The sequence below is a fragment of the Tiliqua scincoides genome, chromosome 2 (genome assembly GCF_035046505.1).
Source record: "Tiliqua scincoides isolate rTilSci1 chromosome 2, rTilSci1.hap2, whole genome shotgun sequence".
NCBI lineage: Eukaryota > Metazoa > Chordata > Lepidosauria > Squamata > Scincidae > Tiliqua > Tiliqua scincoides.
In genome coordinates, this window is record NC_089822.1 from 111043234 (window position 1) to 111065474 (window position 22241).

The following is a 22241-nucleotide window of genomic DNA, read 5'->3' on the forward strand; positions in this document are numbered from 1 at the left end:
GCATGCATTGTTCAAGCCCAAGAACATTAGCGCAACATTCAGGCAGGGCTGGCTTTAAGCCAATCGGACCAATTGCTCCCGACTGGACCCCGCAGCTAAGGACCTGCCTACACTAGGGTATAAATAAATAAATTTAATATTTTTACTAAATCATTTCACAGTCACTAAAACAAGGGGTTTTATAACTCTTTACTTTCAAAGGTGATCTATATGTTTCGTTATTTAATTGTAGGCTTACATGTATGCCATTTTACATTAAAATGTGCTTAGATCAATTTGGTCCATTATTTATTTATTTTATTTATTTATTTTATTTGTAATCTGCCTTTCTCCCTGGAGGGCACTATTAAGGCTGCAATCTTATCCATACTTACCTGGACTTCTTACCCCATACTTACATTGTACATACTTACATTGACTGTAATGGCACTTTCTTCAGAGCAGACATGTCTAGGATTGGGCTCTAACTCATTTGCACACTTTTATTGCTTTCCATTCTAATATATATTGCATTTTATTGACGTCTCTTAAGATTCTGCAGACCTTGGCTGTTAACCTGGAGCCTGATAAAAAAATGTTTCCAATTGGGCCCTGCAGCTCCTAAAGCTGGCCCTGCATTCAGGTGCTGGTGTTTCATAAGTGCTCTGTCTTAAATATGCACATATAGGTACTGTATTTGTTATACCTACCTATGCTGCACAAAATATAGGGCAGTTTTAAAAGACAATGGTGGCTCCTCAGTCAGTACACTGTACACAAAGTTTCTAAAGTCTTCATGTGCCTTGCGGCTCCACCTCCTGCTTGTCTTCATCTTTGCTGGTCCCAAAATCTGGCAAAGGTCATGGTAGGAGAGGCATTGCCAGCATAGTATTTTACCACCCTAAGCAGCCACACTGCAGGATTCTGCTTCTGGCCTCTTCTCCCTTTTCCTTTATGTATTAGCTTTCCATCTACCCCTTTTCATGTTTCCTTTTTTTGCTCACAGCCTTCTTTAAATTTTTGCCTAGCTTGCAGGTGTACACATTTGGTCCCTGTTGTGTATATGCAGCATTGGGCAGAAATGGTTTAACTTTCTCACTTCTAAGCACCCTGTTCCTTCATTTACAGTACATTCCTGGCACAATGAAGCAGGGTGAAGTGGATCACTTCAGGTAGCAAATTGTGGGCCAGATCTTCAGGGCAGCACAGCAGTCCACATAGCACTCTCTCAATGGACAGCATGCAGAGAAAGGACCTGCTTTTTTGCTTCATCATCCCTTTACTTCTTTTTCCATTGGGAAGGGGGAAATGTTTGAAAGGAAGGAAATAACTGATGGTGTGGTTTTAATCGAGGAGGGAGGTGGTGGTGGTCTACATTAGACAGTAAAATGTCTTAGGATGGTGCTGACTGCAAGATCTCATCCTTGTCCTCATCCTGCCCCTGTGGAAGGTTTTAATCCCAGTCAGACGGATAATTTTCCCTTTCCTCACAGATTCTGGACTGCAAACTGTTTAGTTCCCTGGCAAAATGAATAATCTAAGCCAGTGTTTCTTAACCACTGGTACTCATACAACCAGTGGTACTTGAGGTGGTGTCAGGTGGTACTCACAGGACCCCCAGACCCCTGCTACCTGGCAGTGAGACCAGCAGCAGCAACATGACAAGTAGCAGTAGGAGACTCAGCTTGGTGAGCAGAGGTCAAAAAAAGACCTCCCGTCTGCCCTAAGCATCTTACTAGTGTTTGTTGCATTGTGTCTGGCCTTCCAATCCAGAAGTAACTGGTGATTACATTGTTATATAGTGGGTCCATGCGAATAAAGGAAGGCATAGAGATAACAGCTCAATACATTTATTCCATCTTCAGAACAGGACCTGGCAATGAATCTGAATGAATCTGACACAAGGCAAACACCCCCGGCTTTTATATCCTTTAGCTCTGCCCAGACTCCCCATGATTGGTGCAGTTGAAACATTAACTAGAGGGCCAATCAGACGGTAGGATTTCGATCCACCACCCGATTGGCCAGCCAGAAGTCTGGGCCAATCAGTTATGCAGGATTTCGATCAGTTCAGTTCAAGGTTCACAAACATAGTCCTCAGAGTGGCCGGGCTGTACCCGCATTCGCAAGGTGTGGCGAGGCTTTGCTATCAGGACCTCTACGTCCTTAGTCCGCTCTGGGGTTGGCACAGCTATGGCAGAGGGACTCTCCATAGGTGCACTGACATCAGGTGGCTCAGATAAGTCCAGGAAGGTCTCTGGTTCCCGCGGTAACACATCAGGAGTGATGGCCACTCCGGTCTGTGGCAAGACCTGATGCTGGTTACCAGGGACTGGAATTGGCGTGGCAGGTGCTGAGTCAGCCAGGTGGCAATGCATCTGGTCCACATAACAGTAGAGAGCACAGTCCTGGATGGCGACCTAATGAGACAGGACTGGTGACTCTAAAGATGGTTGTTGGGATCCATGCTGGGCTATTTGCATAGTTCTGGACTGGGTTGCTCAGGCTGAACCCACGAATGGCCTCTCGTATCTCAGAAGTCAGTGGTCTTTCCAAAGTTCTGTCTGGCACAGAATGAATGCCGTCAGCATCAAAGTCTAATTTGCTCATACTCTGGACCCCAGTTACCTGGATGCCAAGAGGATCAAACCACGCAAGGCCAAGGAGACTGGTGCAATGGCCCTCGACGACCACCAGATTCAGGAGCCCATCAAAGTGTTTATAACGAGCCTGAAACATACCCGCACCCTGAACTGGGATGCGGTTACCCTGAAAATCTGTAAGCAAAAGTCCAATCAGCTCCAGGCTGGGGCCCTTTCGGCAAAGGAGCCGAAAAGTCTCTGTAGAAATAATAGAGAGCGCTGATCCAGAGTCCACTTCCATTACGCAGGGAGACCCTTGAATTTCTACTGTCACGTGTATCTTTTCCTTGGTTGGCAAACGGACGCTCTGGATGGAGTGTACTGAAGTAGTGTAGAGCTCTTCCTGGCTGACAGACCCCTGAAGAACTTTCTAGTTCCAAGCCCAAGAAGGCTTACTGCAATATGGCCCCTCTTTCCGCAGGCCCGACAAGTCACATCGCGGAACCAGCAACTGCAACATTCATGCAGTTCCCCACAGCTGGCGCAAGGGCCCAGGTTGGAGACATCGGAGGGTTGCCGGGCCCTGGGTCTAGGTGCTTGCGGTTCCTGGCGATCATTGCGTCTTGACATACCTCAATTAATTCGTAGCACCTCCCCTTCTTCCAAACGGTCTGAGGCTGTGTCCTCATGGTGGACTGCCTCGGCTTTTCGAGTTGTGGCTGGGCTGCGAGAAGCACAAATCTCCCTTGCAGCTTCTTCTGCTTTTTCAAACGCCAGTGCCTCCTTGACAGCCTCTTGAAAGGTCAACTATTCCTTCGTGAAGAACTTCCTCTTAATCCTCTCATCCCAGACACCACATACGAACTGGTCAAGAAGCATTTCTTCCAGGTCTTGGAATTCACATCTTCATGCAAGATGATGAAGCACGGACACGTAAGCTGGAACAGACTCATTGGCAGCCTGATCTCGCTTGTAGAAGGCATGGTGGCATGCAATATGGGACGGCTGGGGCAAGAAGTGATTATTCAGGAGGACCACGATGTCCTTATAACTGGCAGCCTGGTGTCACGAGATTTTGCTGGTGCCACAAGATTCTGGGCGATTTCAAAAGTGGCAGAGCCACAGACGCTGAGCAAGGTGGTCCACTTTAGGGCAGCATCTTTAAAAAAAAATTTTTTTTTATTAATACACACAAACATACACTACAAACACCATACTCCACAAACAATAGAGGTTGCAGGACATCATCTACCAAATTATTTAATACATCATTCTACATTCCTAATCTGCTATTCTTCTATACTTTTAACATTAACCTGAAAAATAAGGGAGAAAATTAAATGAACAAAAAAGAAAAAAATAGAAAATATATAATTATCTCTACATACCCTATATTATACGTTTATATTATATAATATATATATTATATACTTATTTATATTATATATACTTCTTATACTTTCTATAATGATATAGTTCCTGTTTCATTTCTACCGTTCCTGTTTATATCAACCTTCTATACTCCTTCCAATACCTAACATACAAAATATGTTTTATTAATATATATTACTTTATATGATATATAAAATCCTTATCTACCTTTCCCTTTCTAAAAATTAAACACTTAAAAAAAAACATTTAGTTTTTTAAACACTTATTATTTACCACACTAATAACCATTTTTACTATCTCTAAACTTAACACCCCCAAGTATATTTTCAATTACATATATATTTTTAACATACAAATTTAACCATTTTACTATCATATCATCATTCCAAAGCAATCTTAAACACTTTAATTCCAATTCTAATTCTTCTAAATTAACCTATAAAATACTAACATATCTCAAATATAATCATTACTCTATTTTGAATATCAATTCTTCTCCTTATCTCAAATTCTGTCCACTCATCTTAATATCTTACATTTCTTACATCACTTTTTCCTAGTAAACTTCACATAAATCTTTCTCCACAATTGGTGCTTTAATAAATGTCCTCTTCTTGTTACTTCCATCAAATCCAAATTCTGGCAGATCCTCTCTTTCTCTTGATTCATTTCTATGCCTGTCAGTTCATTTGTTTCTTCTCCGCTCTGATCCAATGACATCTGAATATTTGTCTTCTGAGCTGTTCCATCAATCTGCAACTCTATCAAAGTTCCTCTTCCAGGTTGTTGATCAATGATCTCTTCCTCCATTACGCTTTTTTCTTTCGTGTCACTCAGTTTATTTATCTTTTGACTTAAGATTTCCATACTGATTTGAATTTGTAAAAATCGAATTCATTGCTGACGACTCAATAGAATTAAAGTTTATAATTTTTCGTCCATGAGGTTTCCCATTCTTCCTCCCAACATTTTTCCCTTTGCAATTCTTTTTTAATCCACTAGATGTCATAAGCAGCTCTTTTTACTGTGGAATGTGAAATATAAGACCTTCAGACTAAACACAAGTCAATTCAACACTCAGTATCCTTCCGCATATTTAAATAGTCCAGATAAAGTCTTGTGAAATTTGTATCCAATAACAATTTGCAAAATTTGTAAAGTTACATCAATCAGATCATAGTCCATATGATATGAAAATCGCACCGTGTCGTCTCAGGTTTAAAAAAACACCAGGAAGTCAATATCCCCCCTTTCTCCTTTTTCTCCAGAACGTTAACCCAAATCAACACAGATCAATCGTTTGAAGCCCAGATTTGCATAATACAGTCAGCACTTACTTTGCTCTCCCAATTTCCTTCTTTCGTAGATGGTATCACCGCAGGGGTTTTCACAGCTTAGTGGCGAATTTCACCATTTCTCTTTATCTGCTTCAATGGCTGTGTCCCGGGTGGAAAGCCCCCCAGCCAGGCTCTGACCTTCTCGAGACACTTTATACCGTCAGGATGACAAAACCTCTCCTGGCTTTGTCCTCGGATTTCCTTGAATCCACAAAAAATAAGGAGAAAAACAGACTAATTCCAAGAGCTCTGGAATCTGCTGCCCATGCACTGCTTAGCCCCGCCTCCCCCTGCATCTTTGACTGCATTGGCCTCCAGGAAGAACTCAAGATGTTCTGCATAAGTGTCCCATAGCTCTGGGGATGCTGGATCAAATTCCTCTATGTGACCTCGGGTAGTCATCCTGGCAACTCAGCAGATTTATGGAAGCCTGGGGTGACAATTCCCCAGTGGTGAATCAGCTCTAAGCGAATCAGCTCTTGGTTCTAGCGTTGTTAAGCATGGAGGAATCACATCCCATCCCATCCCCAGATGGTGTAGTGGTTCTGGTGGATCTGGAAGGTTCAAATCACTGTTCAAACATGAAGCTTTCTGAGTGATCTTGGGCCAGTCACTCAGCTTAACCACAGTTATGAGGGCATGAAGAGGCAAGGAACCATGTTAGATACCACTTTGAGATCCTTGGAGGAAAGTCAGTATGTGAAAAATAAAGTCCTGCCAAATTCTGTCTAATGGAGCCTATAGAAAATGTGTGGAAACTATATCTCCTTCATATGCATTTAGAGATTGCTGAGCTAAGTTCCTGGTTTTTTTTTTTTACTTGATTTATATTTTGGCTGCCATTTTCAGGGTTAGAGTTTATTGTTGGTTTTATCAGGATTATTCTTGCTGTTTTATTGAAATTGTTAAATATGTCATCTGAGGGCCTTTCAAGCAGAATGCCAGGACAGAAATTTGTATTTCTAGGTGCAGTTCATGTCGCAAATTCATCTTAGTGGTTGTAAATATGGAACTGGACATGCCAAGACAAAGTAGTTATTCCAGATTGATGAATCCAAACTGTATGGACATGCTCTTAAGTACACACCCTCTTTTCTGAGAAACTTACTGAACGTCTCTTTTCGTTTCAGCTGTGAAGAAAAGTGCTTAGCAGAAGTGCAGTGGGTCGCCGAGATTATCAAGGCATCCTTTTGTGATATGCCAAGACAAAGCTTTGTCTCAGCAAACTTTCTTGTCATGAAACGATCCTGACACCACGTGGTATTGAACACTACCCTGGCTTTCCTACCCCTGACCTCAGGAAATTTCACTTCCCCTTAAAACTAACCCTCTGAATGAAGCAATACCAGAAGCAAATGCTGTGGCACACACTGCTACATGATGAGATTGTCTGCAAAAATGCTACAGATTGTGAGAAGGGCATACTCACAGAATCCCATTGCGTTGTCATGGTGACCAGGAGAGGGGTGGTGGTGAAGGAAGTGAACACTTTACTGAATAAGGAGGTTTTGCGTAACTCATAAGAGCACATATGGAGTGCTCTTAACCCCTTAACTCTCTTTACTCACCCTATTGTAATCTACTCACAGCATAATCCTATAGAATTACTCAGAAATAAATCCCACTATTTTCAGTGGGCCTTACTCCTAGGTACGTGTGCACAAGATTGATGTCTCACATTCCAATCATAAGTAGGGCTACATAGCCTTTTACAACAGCAGAACACAGTTCTACTGTTGTAAATGGCCACATAGTGGCACGTGGCCATTTTGGGGCCACCACCACCACAAACAGCAATGGTACTGGAGGTCAATTGCCACAGCCAGCTACCACCAGCAGTTAATGTTTTGGCTCACAGGTTTGAATGCTTCTTCAGATTTAGAAAAACAGCATGTCAGGGAGAAGGCTGTCTTAATTCTACTGTGGATCTTTTAATAACTTGTTGCTTAAGCCATTTCTGCCCAATGATGCATATACGCAACAGGGATCAATGTGTACACCTATAGGCTGGGCAGAAATGGGTTAAAGAAGCAATTGCTGTTTTGTTATGTCTCATCCCAACTTCTGCTGCATTCCAGCGGCTGTTGATTTATTGAAGCTTAAAGAACCCTTTCCTCTCCTTTTTAGTTGCTGGTTGAAGCGTCTACCCTGGTTTTTTTCATCCTGACAGGGCACAAGTTCCACCCAGCTTCAAAGAATCCTTATCTCCACATTTGCCACAGAATAGCTGATAAGATGCAGGTGAAACCTGGAGGGGCCCTCTGGGACTAATGGTCTTTGCTTCTCTGAACTGCTGATGTGTATTTTTCCATGAAGCCTTGCACTAGTTCATCCTTGTGCACCCCATGTTAATTGGGAACAATTGCAAACCCCAGGCTCTTGCACTAGTAGTCACCAACATGGAATATAATGGATTATTTTGAATTTAATTTCAGTGCCTTGAAATCTCTCATATGCTATCTGGGGGAGTCATTTTTCCCACTGCACCATCCCTTCCAACCCTGGTTAGTCTCTTTCTTCCCCTCCCCCTTTTGTTTTCCTCACTGGTTTCAGATTATCAGCTCATTGGGAATCAGAACCTGCCTATCTGTCTGCAAGGTGCTATGTACATATTGGCAACCTTCAGTCTTGAAAGATTATGGTATCGCGCTCTGAAAGGTGGTTCTGGAACAGCATCTAGTGTGGCTGAAAAGGCCAATCCGGGAGTGACAATCCCTTCCACACCGGGAGCAAGTGCAGTCTGTCCCTGGTCTGTCTCCCTGGCTATGGGCCTTCCTTCTTTGCCTCTTTGCCTCAAACTGTTGGCAAAGTGTCTCTTCAAACTGGGAAAAGCCATGCTGCACAGCCTTCCTCCAAGCGGGCCGCTCAGAGGCCAGGGTTTCCCACTTGTTGAGGTCCATCCCTAAGGCCTTCAAATCCCTCTTGCAGATGTCCTTGTAACGCAGCTGTGGTCTACCTGTAGGGCGCTTTCCTTGCACGAGTTCTCCATAGAGGAGATCCTTTGGGATCCGGCCATCATCCATTCTCACGACATGACCGAGCCAACACAGGCGTCTCTGTTTCAGCAGTGCATACATGCTAGGGATTCCAGCACGTTCCAGGACTGTGTTGTTTGGAACTTTGTCCTGCCAGGTGATGCCGAGAATGCGCCGGAAGCAGCGCATGTGGAAAGCGTTCAGTTTCCTCTCCTGTTGTGAGCGGAGAGTCCATGTCTCGCTGCAGTACAGAAGTGTACTCAGGACGCAAGCTCTGTAGACCTGGATCTTGGTTTGTTCCATCAGCTTCTTGTTGGACCAGACTCTTTGTGAGTCTGGAAAACGTGGTAGCTGCTTTACCGATGCGTTTGTTTAGCTCAGTATCAAGAGAAAGAGTGTCGGAGATGGTTGAGCCAAGGTACACAAAGTCATGGACAACCTCCAGTTCATGTGCAGAGATTGTAATGCAGGGAGGTGAGTCCACATCCTGAACCATGACCTGTGTTTTCTTTAGGCTGATCGTCAGTCCAAAATCTTGGCAGGCCTTGCTAAAACGATCCATGAGCTGCTGGAGATCTTTGGCAGAGTGGGTAGTGACAGCTGCATTGTCGGCAAAGAGGAAGTTACGAAGACATTTCAGCTGGACTTTGGACTTTGCTCTCAGTCTGGAGAGGTTGAAGAGCTTTCCATCTGATCTGGTCCGGAGACTGATGCCTTCTGTTGCAGTTCCAAAGGCCTGCTTCAGCAGGACAGCGAAGAAAATCCCAAACAAGGTTGGTGCAAGAACACAGCCCTGCTTCACGCCGCTTCGGATGTCAAAGGGGTCTGATGTGGAGCCATCGAAGACAACAGTGCCCTTCATGTCCTTGTGGAAGGATCTGATGATGCTGAGGAGCCTGGGTGGACATCCAATCTTGGGGAGAATCTTGAAGAGGCCGTCCCTGCTGACCAGGTCGAAAGCCTTCGTGAGATCTATGAAGGCTATAAAGAGTGGCTGTCGTTGTTCCCTGCATTTCTCCTGCAGTTGTCTAAGGGAGAATACCATATCAGTGGTGGACCTGCTGGCTCGGAATCCGCACTGTGATTCTGGATAAACGCTCTCTGCAAGTACCTGGAGCCTCTTTAGTGCAACTCGGGCAAAGAACTTTCCTACAAAGCTAAGGAGAGAGATGCCACGGTAGTTGTCGCAGTCACCCCTGTCACCTTTGTTCTTGTACAGCGTGATGATGTTTGCATCCCTCATGTCTTGAGGTACTTCACCTTCTCTCCAGCAGAGACAGAGGATTTCATGCAGCTCAGTAGCAATTATCTCTTTGCAGCACTTTAGGACTTCAGCAGGGATGCTGTCTTTTCCAGGTGCCTTGCCAAAGGCAAGGGAGTCCAGGGCCACGTGAAGTTCTTCTAGGGTTGGTTCACTGTCAAGCTCCTCCAGCAAAGGCAGGCACTCAATGTTGTTCAGCGCTTCTTCAGTGACTACATTTTCTCTGGAATATAGCTCAGAGTAGTGCTGCACCCAGTGTTCCATCTGCTGCGCCCGATCCTGGATGACCTCGCCTGTGGCAGACTTCAGAGGGGCAATTTTCTTCTGTGTTGGACCTAGGGCCTGCTTGATACCATCATACATCCCCTTGATGTTGCCTGTGTCAGCTGCTATCTGTATCTGGGAGCAGAGCTGAAGCCAGTAGTCGTTAGCACATCTCCTGGCTCTCTCTGCTCTCATCTCCACATCTCTCTGCTATGTACAGAGATGGTATTATATGACAAGAATAATTTTAAAATAATAACTTAAGGTTCAAACCTTTCAGTGATAACCATTCAAACCCTTTTAGATAGTTCTTTGAAACCTATCTTTGAAAGGTTCTGAGCTCCACCTACAATAAGTTGCCAGTTCTCATTGCATGATAAAATATACCCACCTTTTCTGCTTCCAGCCATGTACATAAGGTGAACAGGTGCACCATGAGGGATTGGCAACATCAGCTCTCCCATGTAGCTATTCAGCTCTTTGGTTGACTTTGAGCCAGTCACAAGAGATAATGTTAGAGATAATGGGCAAAACACAGAGATAGCAGAAGCGCAAACTGGCAGCTGCAGTGTGTGGTGCTCAGAGCACGGGGAAGAACACCAAAAAAAGGAGACAAGACCCAGGGAAGTACCAGCACCAGAGTCTATTTACAGGCAGTATTTACAAGTAGAAGGCAGTTCCAGAAATCGGCAAGCAGAGACAGTCTAGCAAACAGTTCAAATAGTCAGCAAATCAGGTATCAGTCCAGCAGAGATTCATGCAGCAACTCACACAGTGGAGTGTGCTTGTTGGACATTTATACTCCTGTCAGCCAATGGAAAAGGCCATGACCTCATCACTGAGGAATGTCATTGCAATGTAATACAATCCTGGATGGGGATTGCATTAGCTTTTCCCATCTCTCCTTGTTCTGTGCAATGACTCAGCACTTTGCCCTGATTGGTCCTTGCCCCATTGTCTGACAGGTATGCTTATATTTGCTTACACACAGCAGTAGTCTGGTAGGCCTGCCTTATCCAGCCACCAAATTGCCTTACTGTATGGGGCACATACTGTAACAGTTTCTCTGATCATGTCCTGATCAGATGTCCTGATCAGTCTCTCTGCTCAAGGTCTTATTAACACTGCACATCTGCAACAGGGATCAAATGTGGGCTGGGAAGAAATGGGTTAATGACCAAGTGGGAAATTCTAAGTCAGGTCTCCCATTCCTAACTCTCTGTATCTATCAAGTATTTTCTAAGTAACTCAGCAATAGCTGCCAGCTGCTATAAAAGAGTGAGCAACCTCAGATTGAGCTGCAGCAAACCAGCAATTAGGTTGGGAATCTCACCTTAAACCCTGCTACTCTGATGGTGTTTCTAGATCTTGTCTCCAAGGCCTTTGTGCTTGTAGACATCCCCCCACTTTGTTCCCCATCCTGAAGTCTTAGTTTTATAAGCCATTTCTCCTCACTACATTAAAAAACAAAACAAAACACTAGGGTAACCAAATAGATATCAAAGCACTCAGTTCCTGTACAGAAGTATTTATTTAACAGACTACTGAATGGTGTAATGTGCAAAACTAAATCACCTTCTCACCAAAACCATTCCATATCCATACACTGGAAGTCCTTTTGGATTTGGTAAAAAATCTCACACATACACAATTTTTCTCCAGAATAGTTAAACCTAGATTATCTACTTGGTCCAGGTCCCAATGAGTTACAATTCCTACTGTATCCACAGTGAAAGGGCTAATGAGGTAAGAAGCTCAAAAGAGGGATATAGAAAAGAAAGGGCCTTCTTCAGACAACCTTGTTATATTTTAATCTCAGTCTTCCACTGAGGAGCTCAGACTATCATACATGGCTTTCCTCAATTTTGCCTCACAATATTATTATTTATCTACCACTTTTCAACATGAATGTTCACAATAAAGACGGGAGGCTGATAGTGGCTTGCCCAGGGTCACTCTATGAACTGCAGGTCAGGGCTGAAATACTTTCTCCTGAAATATCTCTTTCCATATGAATCTACCCCATACTGAGATCCTTGAGAAGCCTTACTCTGTGTCCTGCTGCTATCTGAAGCATGATGGGTAGATATATCAGAAAATGTTTATTCTATAAGATATATGAGAATGTGATATAGGAGAAAAGGTGCTGGGGTAGCAGCACCCTGGCTTTCAGTCATTGCCCTGGGAGACTCATCTGGTGCTTGCCTGTGTTTAGGCACCAGGTCAAGCCACTGCTGTTTAAGCAAGCAATGATGAAAATGTTCTGGTGGTTTTCTGCTGCTGCTCTGTGCCTCTGTTGATACACTAGTGCAGGGGTCGGCAACCTTAAACACTCAAAGAGCCATTTGGACCCATTTTACAGAGGAAAAAAAACCTCAGGAGCCACAAAACCCTTTTGACATCTAAAATGAAGATAATACTGCATATATAGTTTTTTTTTCACCTTTATGCTCTTATAGGTCCCATTTTTATAATATAGCCCCCTCTTGTAGCTTTTAGTTAGTTTTGTCATACATTCTTGTCCTGTGTTTTCAGACGCCTAGTCCTCTATGGTGTTTTGCCTGATTCCAAGGCCATTCTCTGCCTGGAGAATTAGGCCCACTTTAAGCAAATTAGCTCCCCTTCTTTCCCCCAACAAATGACCCTGGTTCTGCCCTGCAGTCTTGCTGGACCCCACCTCCAGGGTAGCTCGCCTGTTCAACCTGCAGAGGTCCTCTCTCCTGCCAGCAGCCTCCCACCACTACAGCAGACCCTGGGTCCTCAGCAGGTCTTGAGCACAGCAGCCACACACCAAACTCCAGTGTCTCCAGAAGTCCATTAGTCACAGTCAGAGAATCCAGGGCAGAGTCCAAAGTCAATAAGCCAAGTCACAGTCCAAGGTCAGATTCCAAAGTCAGTCAGTCAAATCAGTCAGAGTGTCAAAGTCAATAAGCCCAGTCAGTCTCCTCTCCTACCTGCATTCCTTCTCCAACCCACACCCCCTTCCTGCCTCAGGTGTTCATTATATCCCTGAGGGCCCTATTGCCTTCAAGTAGCTGCAGCTGTGCAGCACACTCTGCTGGATGCCCAGGCCTTACCCTTAAAGGGGCCACTGCTGACACCACATCTACCTCCTCACCAGATCTTCCAGGATTCCAATACATATGGCTGTTATGACATCTGCTTATCTTACATGGATACTAAAGAACTCCCCCCACCTTCCAGAGGCACCCTGCTGGAAGGAAAAAAGGACACAGACTCCAGAGAAGAAGCCAGAGCTGGGGACGGGGGCAACCACAGGCCAGCTTCTGCCCTGCCTGCCTGCCTGCCCTCACTCAGGCTGCAACCCTCTCCACACTATCCTGGGAGTAAGCCCCATTGGCTACAATGGGACTTCTGAGCAGACAAGTTGGTTGGAGCTCTCAGGCTGCAGTCCTCTCCACACTTTCCTGGGAGGAAGCCTCACTGACTACTTGTGAGTAGACCTGCATAGGAGGGGGCTGAGGCTGCAGCCCTCCACACCTTCCTGGGAGGAAGCCCCACTGACTACAGCGGGGCTTACTTGTGAGTAGACCTGCACAGGAGGAGGCTGAGGATACAGCCCTCCACACCTTCCTGGGAGTAGCCCAGGGACTACATCGGGGCTTACTCTGGAACAGTGCGCGGGCTCCCACTCACCTGTCCTTGCGCTTGGCCTTGAGCAGGCTTCAAGGCTGCCATCCCAGGCACCCTTTCCTGGGAGTAAGCTTCATCCTCTGTAATGGGGCTTACAACTGAGTAGGCACATAGGAGCAGGTGCCAAGGCTGCCATCCCAGGCACCCTTTCCTGGGAGTAAGCCTCATCTGATGTAATGGGGCTTACAACTGAGTAGACACGCATAGGAGCAGGCTCCACGGCTGCAATCCCAGGCACCCTTTCCTGGGAGCAAGCTTCATCCACTGTAATGGGGCTTACTACTGAGTAGACACACAGGATGTCTCCTCTGCTGTGGAGGAAAAGCCTCTCCTTGCACTGAGTGGGGACCTGCTCAGGGAAAGGCGGGCTGCAAGGGCTTGCAATGGCTGAGGAGGAGGGCAGCTCAGGATTGGCTGGTGGTCAGCCAGTGAAGGACCCTGAGCCATTCCAACAGAAAAAGCCAGGAACCTGCTGGATGCTGATTGGCTGAGCCTGCTGGAGAGTTGGGGAAGGGAAAAACAGGGAGCTTAAGCCTGCAGAGCGGGCAAAATTGAAAAGGGAAACCAATGCAGGGCAGGTGGGGGTGAAGGGAGAGGAGGGCAGCAAGCTCAGGGGGCGGAGGGAAGCAGCCTGCCCTCCCAACACAGGTGCCTCCTGTTACCCCCTTTGCCTCTTTCTCCAGGAGGAGCCGCAGCAGACAGCTGAAAGAGCTCTAGAGCCGCAGGTTGCCGACCCCTGCACTAGTGCATGTCTAGTCTGTGTATGTCCCACTTTAAGTGCACTCTATAGACAGACACATAGGATAGAAATGTTTTTAAACAATACTAAATAATACCTACTACATCAAAACTAGCTCAAGTCATCCTGCTGTGCCAAGTGACCATTCAGTTTGGGCTGTGCACTCTAGAGTCCTATGCACGACTACCAAAATCCTCTCAGATAGCAACTATTTTTAAAGTTCCCACTGCCCACCTAGCTTCTTGGTTTGCTTGTCAGCACATCCATCTGCTTGTTGCACTTCTCTGCACTTACCCTCTCCTCTGCTCTCTTCCCCCTCACCCCATATCTCCCTTTCTTTCTGAAATTCAGTTCCTGCTTTGGCAAAGTCCAAAAATGTTTACAAAATCAAGAAGTGGTTTCCTGCCTCCATATCTGCCCATCCTCCATATCTCTTCCCACCTTGACAGCATTGGCTGCGATGGTTGGAGCGATCAGCCAAGGGCTGAGGGTTGACCTCTTCTGGTCAGATTGACCCCTAAAGCCTCAATGGCAGTAGCAGCACCTGATGAGCCATCAGAGGGTGCTAGGACAGCCCAGTGCAGAGTTTTGCCCCAATATTTTCTTCATGTGAGGGACACATTCATTAGAACAGACATAGGAATTGCTTTGGGGGGAAATCTGCAGAAGAGTCCAAATCTACAAATCTCACTCTGAAACTGTGACATCTTTTAGTAGTAGCTTAGGCTTCTGGTGAAATCTGGGGACTGAGTTCAAGCATCCTATGGTGGAGGATGGAAAAAGTGTAACAAAAATTGCCACCCATTCCCTTTTTCAGACTCAAGAACTGCTTCAGTGAGCATATCCTCAAGGCCACTTCTTAGTTTTCAGAGTTACTTAAGAGCTGCCAGAATTTGAGAGGATCAGTGTTTGATAGACATTTTCAGAAGAATTCTCAGACAGCAGGATTCATTCAGGTAGGGAATCAGAAACCAGCTGAATACCTGCTTTAGGAAAAAATAAATCTGAGAGCCAATCTGCACATTATGCAGATTGAGGTGCTAGACAAGAGGTGAGTTTAGGTCAGCATTTCCCAAAGTGTGAATTGTGAGCCCATATGTAGTGGTTACAAGTTGGGACCTCGTGCCTACCCTTGTGCCAGCTTGGTTCCAAATAGGAGCCATTCCAGAAGCTGGCCCAGCAACACTGCAGGCTGGAATGACTTATCAGAAGCCCCCAGACGCCTCTTCTGGGTTGTGCCAGGCCTGTAACCAACTCTGTTGGCCTCTGCGGGCTTCCAAATGGCCCGCAGAAGTTCCCAAAAGCAACTTTGTTCAAATCTGGGGTTCCTGATAAGTTATTCTGGCCAGCAGCACCACAACTTGCTATGAGGATGAGGCAGGTTGCAGCAATGGAAAGTTTGAGAACTGCTAGTTTAGGCAATATTATCCCACCCACCAACCCATTCAGTATGTTGGAACCTTCAGTCTCGAAAGACTATGGTATCGCGCTCTGAATGGTGGTTCTGGAACAGCATCTAGTGTGGCTGAAAAGGCCGATTCGGGAGTGACAATCCCTTCCACACCGGGAGCAAATGCAGTCTGTCCCTGGTCTGTCTCCCTGGCTATGGGCCTTCCTTCTTTGCCTCTTTGCCTCAGACTGTTGGCCAAGTGTCTCTTCAAACTGGGAAAGGCCATGCTGCACAGCCTGCCTCCAAGCGGGCCGCTCAGAGGCCAGGGTTTCCCACTTGTTGAGGTCCATCCCTAAGGCCTTCAGATCCCTCTTGCAGATGTCCTTGTATTGCAGCTGTGGTCTACCTGTAGGGCGCTTTCCTTGCACGAGTTCTCCATAGAGGAGATCCTTTGGGATCCAGCCATCATCCATTCTCATGACATGACCGAGCCAACGCAGGCGTCTCTATTTCAGCAGTGCGTACATGCTAGGGATTCCAGCACGTTCCAGGACTGTGTTGTTTGGAACTTTGTCCTGCCAGGTGATGCCGAGGATACGTTGGAGGCAGCGCATGTGGAAAGCGTTCAGTTTCCTCTCCTGTTGTGAGCGGAGAGTCCATGACTCGCTGCAGTACAGAAGTGTACTCAGGACACAAGCTGTGTAGACCTGGATCTTCAGCTTCTTGTTGGACCAGACTCTCTTTGTGAGTCTGGAAAACGTGGTAGCTGCTTTACCAATGCGCTTGTTTAGCTCAGTATCGAGAGAAAGAGTGTCGGAGATAATTGAGCCAAGGTACACAAGGTACACCCATTCAATAAAGGATGTGCATATTCACAATGCACATGATGTGCCTCCTCCCCTCTCATATGAGGGTATTGAGGGCATTCTCTTTAATTGCATCAGGAGGCAGTTTGTTGAATCATCCCTGTGTGTGAACTGATGAACCTTCTTTACATATGACATCTATAGCTAGAGGTGTTTGGAAACAGTGATATTTATCTTACTCACAGGAAAGCCCATTGTGTTCATTAAGACTTGGCTATAACCCTATCTTACTCACCAGAAACAAACACCTCTACCTATAACTTGCAGACTGCTATAGAATAGCCCAGAACACGGCCACCTCATTCTGCATTGTGTGTAGAACACATCTAACCTTACTATAAAGATATAATTTCATGGAGAACAGATTTGTTGATCACTGGATCACGTGTCACATTCTGCAGTAGGTTTCGTGATATCTGACCATGTGTAAATGGAGGTGGTATTTATAGTGATCTCATTTATATGCATTTCTTTTTCTACTTAAATAATAGAGCATGTAGAACACTTGATAAGTCTCTTGGGGCACAATCCTAACCCCTTATGTCAGTACTTTCCAGTACTAGCATAGCGGTGCCAATGGGACGTGTGCTGCATCCTGCAGTTGGGTGTCACTCACGGAGGCCTCCTCAAAGTAAGGGAATGTTTGTTCCCTTGTCTCAGAGCTGCATTGCCCTTATGTCAGTGCACTGGAAAGCACTGACATAGCTGGACAAAGCTGGAAAGCACTGACAAAGCTTTCAGCTGGAAAGCAGCTGACAAAGCTGGAAAGCACTGACTTAAGGGGTTAGGTTTGCGCCCTAGGTAGGTGAACACATTGCAGGTAGGAGGTGGTAACTAGAGCAATGAATGCCTGATATTGGTGCTTTGCAAATTTCCCTCTCTCTTTTCCATCCTTAAATTCAACCTCATGAAAGCTGTGTAAACAATAATCCAACAAAGCATTTCTACTTTTCTGGGTTAGATCAGATGACCTTTTATGTGGCTTTTGATAATGAGATTCCTAAAAGGTTCAGAAAGGAAAGGGTGCTAAGGCAGGTCCCAGACAGTATGTTGGCAGAGGATTAGGTTTGCTTACCCCCTCTCCCCCAGCTGCTGGAACACAAGCAGGAGCCTATAATTTCTCAGGACCAGCCCAAGACAAACGGCATCTCCTCTCAGTAATTAACATACACAGAGCGCAATCCACTAAAAACTGATTGGAACAAAAGGAAGCTATGGAAGAACATGGCCTTCCCAGCAGATTGTGTCCCATAGATTAGATCTAGCCATCTCTCACTTTGCCATCACGAAAGACATCCAGAAACTGCTGCCTCACCGCCAATCGATAGGGCTGCCTCTGTGTACAGAGTGTATATGCAGCATTGCATTCAGGACTAGACTCAATGCTAAACTATCTAGGAAGCCTGCAGGTTGGCTATGTCCTACCCAGGGAGCAAAAGGCTCCGAGGTGGCGCAGCCACTTCTCAAGGGTTCTTGTTATAGTCCAGGTCCCGCCTCTTCCTCCACTGGAGCATTTTGAGGAGGCTGAGGCTGGCTTTGAAGAGCCTATCATGTTGGAAGATCATCTGGTGGAAGGCATTGAGGGGCAGATTCCCACTGGGGTCAGCATGTTTGAGAGTGGTGATGGGTGTGTAGAGGCTGTTGGTCTGATACCGAAAGGCAGGCTTCTCTGAGGTTATCACTTTTGCAGCATGCTGCCAAAAGAAAAAGCACAAAGCACAAAATTAGACATCCTGAAGCCATCACTGTAGTATGCAGCAGAAGCATCAGTTCAGATTCTGATGTCAACCTAGACAACATTCACAGGGAGATGTTTAGGGCTTACTCTTGCATACAGTCAAGATTCAATGGCAAAAGAAAAAAGGGTTAAAACATATTCTATGAACTTTTAATTGGAGTTACTAAAACAATAGTATTGTTTTAGAATGCTAAAACAATAGCATTCTCGGGAATCTTAAGGAAGAAAAAAGACGAAATGTTCAGAGAGCAAGCTGTCTCAAGAAGAGGAAGAATTTATGGATTGAATTCAAGAATAACAGAATGAAAAAAGAAAGAAAAACAGAGGGGGGGACTTAAGAAGAAAAAGAAGAAAAAGAAGAAGTGGAAGAACCAGTAGGAGGACTAAGAGGGAACACCAATAAGATAGAGTACAAAGTAAACAATAAGAAGAAGGGCGAAATGGTTGAATAATAAATAGAATTTATTTATTTTTTGAACATATTAAATTAAAATAGATGCAAATGAAAATTTGAAATATAAATATTGCGGAAATTAAGTGGTATTAAGATAAATATTTTATTAATTAGATTAAAGTGGATGAAAAGGGAATTTGGAATATAAGTATCGTGAAAATTAAAGTGGTAAATATATGAAATAAAATAGATGGAACTGCAATTTTGGAATATAAGTATTGTGTAAAATATAGTGGTATTAAGACAAATAAAAGGGTTATTTTATAAAAAAGAAGGTAGATAAAATTATAGATGTCAATTTATTTTGGAGAAAATATTAAACCTGTATTTTGGGTTAATAAATATGTAGTGGATAAGCGAAGTATAATATTATTGTAATTGGAGATATTTGTTTTTAGGTGTGATATTAGAAATTAAGAATCAGATAAGAGATTGTATTTTAGAGGTTAGTTTAGTGGTAAGAAGAGTCTATAAGTAAAAATTTGAAGCCTTTTTTGATTAGATAGTTATGGAAAATGATGTATAACATGTTATAAGAGATATTGAAGGAGGTAATACCATGGTAATCGGAGACTTCTTTTTTAGATGTCATATTAGAAATTAAGAATCAGATAAGAAAGATTTTATTTTAGAGACTAGTTTAGTGGTAAGAAGAGTGTATAAGTAAAAGTTTGAAGTGTTTTTTTTATGATGGGATAGATAAGGTTAGAGGAAAAATATGGAGTGTTAAAGTATTAACTTTAACTTAACTTAAGGCTACCGCCCGCCTTAAGCTGGGCAGTCCCCAGCCAGTAAGGTGTTGCCTCGCCACGGTCCGTTAACCTCATGGGGTGCGTGGGGTTTAGGGTGAAAACCGACAAGCGGATCGACAACTCTGCACCATGCAACAGAAAACAGAAAACTACTGCCCTAAAGCTGGGCACCTGGAACGTTAGGACAATGACACCTGGCTTCTCTGATGACCTGCAAGAAATAGACGACGCACGCAAAACAGCTGTCATCGACATGGAGCTGAGCAGACTGCAGATGGACATTGTCGCCCTTCAAGAGACTAGGCTGCCAGATTCCGGATCTGTCAAGGAGAGAAATTTCTCATTTTTCTGGCAGGGAAAACCACCAAACGAAACCAGGGAACATGGCGTTGGCTTTGCGGTCAGAAATACCCTGCTGAAATCCATCATCCCACCTACTGTGGGAAGTGAAAGAATTTTGTCCCTGCAGCTCCAGTCATCAGCAGGACCTATCACTCTCATCAGTGCTTATGCACCGACTCTGTCGTCTCCAGCAGAAGCCAAAGACAAATTCTATGATGACCTGGCCACCACTGTCAAGAAAATCCCTGTAAAAGAGCCATTGTTCATCCTCGGCGATTTCAATGCTAGAGTTGGTGCCGATAACAGTTCATGGCCCACTTGCTTAGGTCAGTTTGGCACTGGGAGGATGAACGAAAATGGCCAACGCCTGCTAGAGTTTTGCTGTCATCACGGTCTCTGTGTCAGCAACACGTTCTTCAACACAAAGCCCCAACATAGAGTCTCCTGGAGACATCCAAGATCAAAGCACTGGCACCAGCTCGACCTGATCCTCACCAGACGCTCCAGCCTTCCCAGCATCAAGATCACACGCAGTTATCATGGTGCTGCCTGCGACACTGACCACTCCCTGGTGTGCAGCAGAGTGAAACTGCAAACAAAGCGACTGTATCACACGAAAAAGGAAGGAAGACCTCGCATTGATACCAGCAAGACCCGGGATCAGAGAAAAGTGGAGGAATTTGCACAAGCGCTTGAGGAATCTCTTCCAGGCCCGGCTGACGCAAACGCATCCAACAGATGGGAACATTTCAAGAATACCGTTTACAACACCACCTTGTCCATATTCGGCAAGAAGACCAACAAGGCGGCAGACTGGTTTGAAGCCCACTCTGAGGAGTTGACACCAGTCATTGAGGAAAAGAGGAGAGCTCAAGCAGCATACAAGGCCTGTCCCAGTGAGCACAACCTGAAGGTCCTCCGAACTGCTCGCAGCAAAGTCCAACAGACTGCCAGGAGATGTGCTAACGACTACTGGCTCCAGCTCTGTTCCAAGATACAGATAGCAGCTGACACGGGCAACATCAAGGGGATGTATGATGGTATCAAGCAGGCCCTAGGTCCAACACAGAAGAAAATTGCCCCTCTGAAGTCTGCCACAGGCGAGGTCATCCAGGATCGGGCGCAGCAGATGGAACGCTGGGTGCAGCACTACTCTGAGCTATATTCCAGAGAAAATGTAGTCACCGAAGAAGCACTGAACAACATTGAGTGCCTGCCTGTGCTGGAAGAGCTTGACAGTGAACCAACCCTAGAAGAACTTCACGTGGCCCTGGACTCCCTTGCCTTTGGCAAGGCACCTGGAAAAGACAGCATCCCTGCTGAAGTCCTAAAATGCTGCAAAGAGATCATCGTCACTGAACTGCATGAAATCCTCTGTCTCTGCTGGAGAGAAGGTGGAGTACCTCAAGACATGAGGGATGCAAACATCATCACGCTGTACAAGAACAAAGGTGACAGGGGTGACTGCAACAACTACCGCGGCATCTCTCTCCTTAGCGTTGTAGGAAAGCTGTTTGCCCGAGTTGTACTAAAGAGGCTCCAGGTACTTGCAGAGAGCGTTTATCCAGAATCACAGTGCGGATTCCGAGCCAACAGGTCCACCACTGATATGGTATTCTCCCTTAGACAACTGCAGGAGAAATGCAGGGAACAACGACAGCCACTCTTTATAGCCTTCATAGATCTCACAAAGGCTTTTGACCTGGTCAGCAGAGACGGCCTCTTCAAGATTCTCCCCAAGATTGGATGTCCACCCAGGCTCCTCAGCATCATCAGATCTTTCCACAAGGACATGAAGGGCACTGTTGTCTTCGATGGCTCCACATCAGACCCTTTTGACATCCGAAGCGGCGTGAAGCAGGGCTGTGTTCTTGCACCAACCTTGTTTGGGATCTTCTTCGCTGTCCTGCTGAAGCAGGCCTTTGGAACTGCAACAGAAGGCATCTATCTCCGGACCAGATCAGACGGAAAGCTCTTCAACCTCTCCAGACTGAGAGCAAAATCAAAAGTCCAGCTGAAATGTCTGCGTGACTTCCTCTTTGCCGACGATGCAGCTGTCACTACCCACTCTGCCAAAGATCTCCAGCAGCTCATGGATCGTTTTAGCAAGGCCTGCCAAGATTTTGGACTGACAATCAGCCTGAAGAAAACACAGGTCATGGTTCAGGATGTGGACTCACCTCCCTGCATTACAATTTCTGAGCATGAACTGGAGGTTGTCCATGACTTTGTGTACCTTGGCTCAACGATCTCCGACACTCATTCTCTCGATACCGAGCTAAACAAGCGCATCGGTAAAGCAGCTACCACATTTTCCAGACTCACAAAGAGAGTCTGGTCCAACAAGAAGCTGACGGAACAAACCAAGATCCAGGTCTACAGAGCTTGCGTCCTGAGTACACTTCTGTACTGCAGCGAGTCATGGACTCTTCGCTCACAACAGGAGAGGAAACTGAACGCTTTCCACATGCGCTGCCTCCGACGCATCCTCGGCATCACCTGGCAGGACAAAGTTC

The 22241-nt window shown here is 45.4% G+C and overlaps 1 protein-coding gene across 3 annotated transcripts in view; it reads right to left on the minus strand.

Moving 5' to 3' along the window:
- Nucleotides 1–1843: 1843 nt before the first annotated feature.
- LOC136639807 (retinol dehydrogenase 8-like) overlaps nt 1844–22241 on the minus strand; it is a 29555-nt gene continuing 9157 nt past the window's right edge. For 2 of the 3 annotated variants that reach the window (XM_066614354.1, XM_066614355.1), the window contains exon 7: nt 17239–18133. In XM_066614354.1, the coding sequence (XP_066470451.1) occupies nt 17903–18133 (231 nt within the window). In that variant the 3' untranslated portion in view covers nt 17239–17902. Of the gene's footprint in view, nt 3721–5290; nt 5492–17238; nt 18134–22241 lie in introns of those variants that run through there. The other variant, XR_010793733.1, reaches the window with a different exon arrangement.